The sequence below is a fragment of the Aureococcus anophagefferens genome (assembly GCF_000186865.1).
Source record: "Aureococcus anophagefferens unplaced genomic scaffold AURANscaffold_41, whole genome shotgun sequence".
Classification (NCBI taxonomy): domain Eukaryota; class Pelagophyceae; order Pelagomonadales; family Pelagomonadaceae; genus Aureococcus; species Aureococcus anophagefferens.
Window position 1 is genome coordinate 287,768 of NW_008705598.1, and position 7,683 is coordinate 295,450.

Consider the following 7,683-nt stretch of genomic DNA (forward strand, 5'->3'; position numbering starts at 1 on the left):
CGCAGGCTCACGCCCGTCTGCGACCGCTTCGACAGCGCGAGGATGTCGGCCTCCGCCGTGAGCCGCCGCCGCGGCGCCGACGCGATTCCCGGCCTCACCGCGGCGCACCGGCCGCGGATGGCGAGCCGTCGCAGCACGCGTGCGCAGGACGCCATTGCACGCAGCTCCACACAGACGCAAAGTTCAAGGTCAATAAGGCTCGAAGTTGCAGTGTCCGAGTCGCGCCTGGAGCGCACGAGAGCTCGCCGCGTCTTCGCGCGACCTTCGCAGCGCCGCAGCCCCCTCAGGCCTTAAACGCGGACGTGTCGAGGGACTGGGGGTGGTACTTCGGGTCCCGGTCGTAGCCGTAGCGCTCCGCCATGGCGAGGCAGTCCGCCGCGAGGCCCGCGTCCAACGCCTCGAGGTCGGCCCAGGACACGCTCGGCGTCTTGCTCTCGACGGCGAGCGCGGCGGCCCGGGCCAGCTTCCGGGGCTCGAGGATGGGCTGGACGACCTTGGACGACGTCGCGTGGTGGCGCCCGTCGCCGCGGCAGAGGAAGTCGGGAAACCCCAGCACGGCGCAGACGTCGCGCGGCGACGTCTCCTCGACCTTGAACCGCGCGTCCGCGTACGTCTCGATGAGCTCGTTCTGCCGGAGCCAGAGCAGCGCGGACCGCGCGATCGGCGGTAGCTTCGGCGAGATCTTGGGCTCGACGGTGTAGATCCAGTCCCAGAAGCGGTCCCGGGGCTTCGTGGCTTTGACGACGCTCGAGATGACGCGCAGCGGGTGCCGGACCTGGTGGAGGACGACGCAGAAGCGCCGGTTCCCGAGCGACGTCGGGTTGTCGATGGCGTAGGACCGCGCGCGCCAGGCGTAGAGCCAGGAGATGGACCCCGCGGGGCCCAGGCCCTCGTGGTGGCTGTGGATGCCCAGCCGGTTGAGCATCTCCCACGTGAAGTGCGTGCCGCTCCGCTGCACGCCCGTCACCAAAAACTGGCGCCGCTCCCGGGGCCCGCGTTGCGGCTCGGACGCGCAGGACGGCTCGAGGCGCAGGGACACGCGGGCGCGGTCGCAGGCCTTGGCGGGCGGCGTGCCGTACCAGTGGAACTCCGAGCCCGTCGCGTTGCCCAGCGGCGCGCACCGAGGGACGTCGAAGAAACCGTCGGGCGGCGGGCCCCGGGGGCCCCAGGTCGACGCGGCGGGGAAGGGGCTCGCGGCGGTGTCCGGCGGCGCGGCGCGCACAGGCGCCGGTGGCGCGTCGCGCGCGCGCGGCGCGGCGGCCGCGGGCGGTTTGGCCGCGGGCGCGGCGGCCGCCGTCGCGGCCGCGCCGCGCCAGGCGTCCTCCGTCGCGGCGACGGCGGCGCCGAGGTCGCGGAGCTCCCGGTCGATGCCGCGCTGCCGCTGCTCGAGCTCGAAGAGCTCGAGCTCGACGCCGCGGCGCTCGTCGAGCTGCGTCGCGTCGCGAAAGGCTGTGGTCGACGGCAGCGTCGCGTAGGTGCGCAGGGCGAAGCAGAGGAGCCCCGCGAGGGCGACGAGGCGCAGGCCCTCGTTCACGCTCGACTGCTCGCGCTCGTCCTTGGCGCGCTCGTCGCTGCCCATCGCGCGCACGATCGTTGGGGGCGGCAGCCGCGCAGCCCAGCACAGTGCTGTGGCACGAGGTCGAAGTTGAGCCATCTCGCGCGCCTCTGCAGCTCGCAGCGAGTCGAGCTGTCCGCGCTGCCGCTGCCTGCCACCGTCTCGCGAGCCCTTGCGCCGCGTTCACACATCCCTCCGACGCGTCCGCGCGCGCCGCTTCGCGCACATCGGCGACGATGCTCTTCTACTGTGCGCCCGCGCCGCGTCCCGCCTACCCCGCCGCCCTACATCCCGCCCGCGCGCGCCGCCGCCCGCGCGCCGCCCGCCTCCCGCCGCCTTTGCCCCGCCTTTCCGCGCGCCGACGCGCCGAAACCCGCCGCAGCCATGTTCAAGACGCTCGTGGGCAAAGAGATCGCCGTCGAGCTGAAAAACGACGTCGCGTTGACGGGCACGCTCCACTCCATCGACCAGTACCTGAACATCAAGCTGCTCAACACGAAGGTCGTCGACGCCGCGCGGCACCCGCAGCTCGTCGCCGTGACGTCCGTCTTCGTCCGCGGCTCCGTCGTCCGCTACATCCAGATCCCCGCCGCGGACGTGGACACGGAGCTCCTCCAGGACGCGTGCCGCAAGGCCGCCGCCGCCAAGGCGGCGTAATAAGAGGCGTCTCGAAGGCGGCTTTACGAGGCGCCGTCGACCGGCTCGTCCCCGCCGACGGGCGCGTCCCGGGGCGCGTAGACGAGGCGCCGGCCGGGCGCGTAGGCGGCGAAGAACGCGCGCCCCGCCGCCGTGAGGTGGGACGTCGCGACGTCGCGCTTCTCGACGTCGAAGCCGAAGAAGAAGGACCGCCGCGCGGCGTCGAGGAGCCGCGTCGCGACGCCTGGGCAGCAAAAGGGTGATTCAACGTCGCTTCAACGTGAGTGTTCCGCGCGCGCGCGTTACGAAAACCACATCCATGCTTCGAGATCGTTCCGAGAGATGATCGCTCGTCCAAAAATCAGCCAAAACGAGTGGGAAACGGCCGAGCTAGGAGCCTTTGAAGTTGGGAATGTCGCTCTCTTGTGCTGCCCTGCGCGACGCCCCGGCGCCGGTAGGCCGCGAGCGTCCAGAGCGACGCGACGCCGAGGCGGCAGGGCTCGAGGGCGCCCGCGAGGCCGCCCCGCGTCGGCGCCGCGGCCTCGAGGGCCTCGACGACGGCGAGGCCGACGGCGCGCCGGCCGGCGACGTAGACGTACGCGCGCGTCCAGCCCGCGCCGCCGGCCTCGCCGAGGTCGCGGCCCGCGGCCTCCCGCACGGCCTCGACCTTGGCGACCTTGGCCGCGCCGTCGCCCCGCCGCACCTCGAGGACGCGGCCGTCGCCGTGGGCCGCGGCGACGCGCTCGTCGCGGAAGCCCTCGACCTTCACTCCCGAGGCCACGATCTCGCACCGCGACGCGTGCGCGGCCTCGTCGGCCGGGTCCCCGACGACGTAGACGAGGCCGCAGGCGCCGCACTCGCGCCGCGCGCCCAGGGACCGCTGGCCCAGGTCCAGGAGCCGCTGCCGCGGCGCCTTGCGGGGCGTGACGCGCTCGCAGCGCGGCGCCCGGGCCCGGGGGCGCGCCGGCGCCGCCTTCCGGCGCTTCGGAGCGCCGGCGCCGAGGTCGCAGGCCGACCGCTTCGCGCCGAGGCGGGCGAGCATGGGAGCGAAGCGCGGCGCGGCGCGTGCGGCGGACGAACGGCGGCGGGTGCGCTCGGCACTGCTCAAACGATGCTCTCCCTGTGCGGCGGGCTGATGTTGACCCTCCTGAAGTCATCGTTGCCCCGCGATCGCGATGGCCGCGGGCAGCTTCTGAGAAGGCCGGCGTGGCCGCACTTATCGCCATGGGCAGCATGGACGACGAGAACGTCTTCCTCCGCGACGTCACGGCGGGCGAGCAGGAGTACGCCCGGTCCCTGCTCCGCGGCGCCCGCGTCCTCTACCTGGCCAAGGTGACCAAGGTCGAGGACCGCAAGCTCAGCGTCGACGGCGCCGGCCGGGAGCACGACGCGGCGCCCATGGAGCGCATCCTCGTGCTCGGCGCGTACCGCCTCTTCTCGATCAAGCGGCGCATGACGGGGCTCGCGTGCATCCGCCAGGGCCACGCGCAGGATTTGGAGCGCGTCGCCTACGTCGAGCGCGAGGGCGGCCGGGCCGTGCTCCAGATCGAATTCCGGCGGGGCTACGAGGACCGCGGCGGCTTCCTGATGACCGTGCCCTGGGAGACGCCGACGACGTCGACGCTGGCCCGGAGCCTCTGGGAGCTCTGGCTGCGCTCCGGCGGCGCGCTCGAACGGCGGCGGCCATCGCTCGAGGGGCACCTCCTCGAGCGGCTCGCGGCGTCGGCGAGTTTGGACGCGGGCGACGCGCCGGCGCTCCACGTCGCGCTCTACTCGCGGCTGCGCCACTACGTGAAACGCGCGCCGAAGCCGCGGACGGTCTCCGCGCTGACGTCCGCGGCCGTCTCCGGCATCCTCGACCTGGCCATGTGCGCCGACGAGGACGCCGGGCCCGCGTCGCGCGCCGTGTCCAAGCTCGAGCTCTACGCGCTGGGCGGCGTGCTCCGCGCGTCGACGGCCATCGCCGCCGTCGCGCTCTGTGTGGAATTCAACCACTGGTTTGGGTGGTCCTGACCAAACTTCAGAATTCTCTAGCTCGGTCAAATCGACGTCGATTCGGCTGATTTTTGGACGAATCGATCGCTCTCGTCGAGTTCTCGAAGCACAGCCGAAGAGCTTGCGTCAACACTGTCGCATATGTGCACATTGAAGTCGGGTTGAAGATTTGGATTCCACACAGGTCGCGCTCGACGGCCACCGGCCCGAGGCCGACGCGCTCCAGCTGCTCCTGGGCGCCTGCGCGGCGTCGCCGGCCGTCGCCGACCTCAAGCTCGTCGACTGCGGCGCGGCGGGCGCGGTGCTCGCGCAGGCGCCGCCCTTCTCGGAGCGGCTCGAGGTTTTGGATTTGTCGGGCAACGGCGTCGGCGCGGCCGGCGCCGCGGCGCTCGCGGGGCTCGCGCGCGGCTGCGGTCTGCTCCGGGCGCTGCGGCTGCGGCGCTGCGACGTCGGGGGCGGCGCCGCGGGCTTCGCGGCGCTCGTTCGCGCGCTCCTCGCGGCCGCGGAGGCCCGGCGGAGCGCGTCGCTCGCGGCGGCGCTCCGCGGCGCGACGTCGCCGGCGGGCCCGGCGCTCCGCGTCCTGGACCTCGGCGAGAACCCGCTCCGGGACGCCGGCGCGGCGATCGTGGCGACCTTCGTCGGCGCCGCGAGCTGCCGGTTGCGCGTCTTGAGCGTCGCGCGCTGCGGCGCGCCGCTCTCGGAGCTGCTCCGCGCGCTCCGGGAGGCCGCGCGGCGCGACGCGCGGCTGCCGGCGCCCCTCCGCGGCGTCGCGGCGTCCCTCGTGCGCCTCGACGTCTCCGGCAACCTGCTCCACCCGCTCGCGCGCCTCGGGGCCAACGAGGACGCGCGGCGCCTCGCATCTGTAGCGGAGGAGCTGCCGAAGCTCCGGGAGCTCGCGTGCGGCGACCTGCGCTACGCGACGACGCTGTCCCCGGCGGCCCGGGGCGAGGACGTCGCGGCCGTCCTGGACGGCGCGCTCCGGCGCGCGCGCCGCGGCCTCGAGCGGCTCCGCGTCTTCGACTGTTCCAAGAGCGCGCTGAGCGAGCTCAAGTGCCCGGGCGGCGCGTGGCCCGAGGCGCTGCTCCTCGACGACGGCTCCGCCAAGTCGCACCGGCCCGTCTGGGCGCTCCTCGACGCGCTCGGCAACGCGCACTCGCCGCCGACGTCCGTCTCCCTCGCGCGCCACGGCGGCCTCGCGGCGCTCGCCAAGGGCGCGACCGAGCCCGCGGAGCAGCAGGCGCGGCTCGTCGCCGCCGCGTCGTCGTGCTTCGCGAACCTCGACGCGCTCCACCTCCAGGGCGCGCGGCTCCAGCGCGACCTGGGGCCTCTCGTCGCGGCGCTCGCGGGAGCGGCGCCGAAGCTCCGCGTGCTGAACGTCGCCGAGTGCGGCGGCGGCGACGACCTGTGTGGAAATCAACCACTGGTTTGGGGGGTCCCCACCAAACTTCAGAACTCTCTATCTCGATCAAATCGAAGTCGATTCGGCTGATTTTTGGACGAATCGATTGCTCTCATCGAGTTCTCGAAGCACCGCCGAAGAGTCCGGCGCAATCCGTTCAATTACGCGCACATTGAAGTCGGGTTGAAGATTTGATTTCCACACAGGCGACGCCGGCCTCGAGGCGCTCGGCCTGCTCTTATCTCGAAGCGCCGCGCTCGAGCAGCTCGCCTGCGACGGCCAGCGCCTCGGCCCCCAGAAGGTCACGCTCGCGGGCCTGCGGGCGCTCCGCGACGGCGTTTTGGGCGCCGCGGAGGGCCCGCTGCTCCAGCTCGCGTCGCCGCTCGCCGACGCCGCGCGGGCCGCGCGCGACCGCAAGGACGACGCGCGGGAGATCGTCGCCTGCGTCCGGGCCATGCGCGAGGCCATGCGCGCGCAGATCTGCGACCGCGCGGCGCCGAACAGCGTGCCCTACGACGTCCTCTGCGTCGTGACCGCGCGCGCCGAGAGCGACCGCTGCGCCGGCGAGCTCGACGCGCCGGCGCCCGACGGCTTCGTCACGACGGAGGCCGTCGCGGCCTTCCCGGCCGGCGACCCGCCGGGCGCCTACGACGGCGACGACGACGACGGCGACCCCGCGGCCGCCGCGGGCGACGAGTCGCCGCGGCCGCGCGCGTCGTCCGCGGGGCCACCGCCGGACCGCGCGCCGCCGCCGGTGCCGCCGCGGCCCGCGACGCCGCCGCGCGGTGCGCCGGCCCCGGAGGACGACACGCCGCGGCGCCCGCCGCCGCCGCCGCCGCCCCTGCCTGACACAACGCGGCCCGAGGCTGACGCGCTCGAGCCGCCGAGCCTCCGGTCGTCGCTCTCCGAGGCCTTCGGCCGCGCGTCCCTCGACAAGCCCTTCGGCCGGTCGTCCACCGACGCCCGCGACCCGGACGACGACGAGGCGTGGTAGGGAAGTTGGTAGGGGCGACTTCGGTGAAGTTCGGTGAGTCTTCGGTGCCGACTTCACTTCCGACTTCGGTGCCAGCCCGGCCGTCGCGGGGTAAACTTGGCAAATTGAAGTTTGACGACTCGGAAACAACTAGAGGCAGCCCCCGATGGCAGGACAGGACCAGCCCCCATCGTAGAGCATGGCGCGCGCGCCGCGCGAGGGCGTGGCGCGCGCGGACGTGGCGGCGCTGGCGGCGTCGGCGCGGGCCCAGTGCGGCCGCGAGGGCCACACGCACCGCCGCGACGCCAAACTGCGGCGCCGGAGCAGCGGCAGCGCCGAGGCCGGGGCGCTCGTCGCGTCCGTGAAGAACCTGGCGACGGGCGGCGTGCGGTCGCTGCGCACGGCGAAGACGGCGGCGACCATGGGCCTCGCGCACCGCCAGTTCCAAAAAGAGCTCGCGAAACTCCTCGCGGACGACGCGGGCGCCGGCCGGCGCGGGAAAAGGTCGGTCGTTTTCCACTCGTTTCGGCTGATGTTTGGACGAGCGACCATCCCGCGGAGCGCGGATGTTTTTTTCCGGAAACGCGCGCGCGCGGACCACCCACCGTCGAAGCGACGTCGCATCACCACAGGCGACGGCGCCGTCGAGCGCGCGTGCGACGCGTACATGGCGCGCGCGGCGGCGACGTTCCGGGACCACGTGCTCCGCGAGGGCGGCTTCCAGGTGAAGATCGGCCAGATGGTGGCCATGCAGAAGGCGCTGCTGCCCCTCGCGGTCACGGAGACGCTCGCGCCGTGCTGCGACGCCGCGCGCGCCGCGCCCTTTTCGTCCCTCGAGAAGGCCGTCGCGGAGCGCCTCGGCGTGCACCGCCTCGACGAGATCTTCGCCCGCGTCGACCACCGGCCCATCGGCGCCGCGTCCGTCGCCCAGGTCCACCGCGCGACGCTGCGGCGGAACTGGGTCCTCGACGCGCCGCGACCGGCGAAGACGGCGCCGGACCCGGCGGGCGCCGCGGTCCAGTTCGTCGACACGGGCGACGTCGAGGTCGTGCTGAAGATCCAGCACGCGGGCGTCGCCGACTTCATGCGCGCGGACGTCGCGTTCCTGCCGTACCTCTCCGCGAT

General features: G+C 73.8%; 2 protein-coding genes across 2 annotated transcripts in view; both read left to right on the plus strand.

Annotated features, from left to right (window-relative positions):
- Positions 1-1,936: 1,936 nt before the first annotated feature.
- AURANDRAFT_33162 (hypothetical protein) lies at positions 1,937-2,212 on the plus strand (the record flags this gene model as incomplete). Its single annotated transcript, XM_009043025.1, has 1 exon — positions 1,937-2,212. A coding segment is annotated over one exon (276 nt), but the record flags the coding sequence as incomplete, so codon positions are not given.
- A 1,377-nt stretch (positions 2,213-3,589) lies between these two features.
- The window catches only part of AURANDRAFT_67559 (hypothetical protein), a gene marked incomplete at both ends in the record, with an annotated part of 5,110 nt that continues 1,016 nt past the window's right edge, over positions 3,590-7,683 (plus strand). The window contains 4 exons of the mRNA XM_009043026.1: positions 3,590-4,171; positions 4,371-5,661; positions 5,792-6,114; positions 6,755-7,489. Of these exons, the coding sequence (XP_009041274.1) occupies positions 3,590-4,171; positions 4,371-5,661; positions 5,792-6,114; positions 6,755-7,489 (2,931 nt within the window). The remainder of the gene's footprint in view (positions 4,172-4,370; positions 5,662-5,791; positions 6,115-6,754; positions 7,490-7,683) is intronic.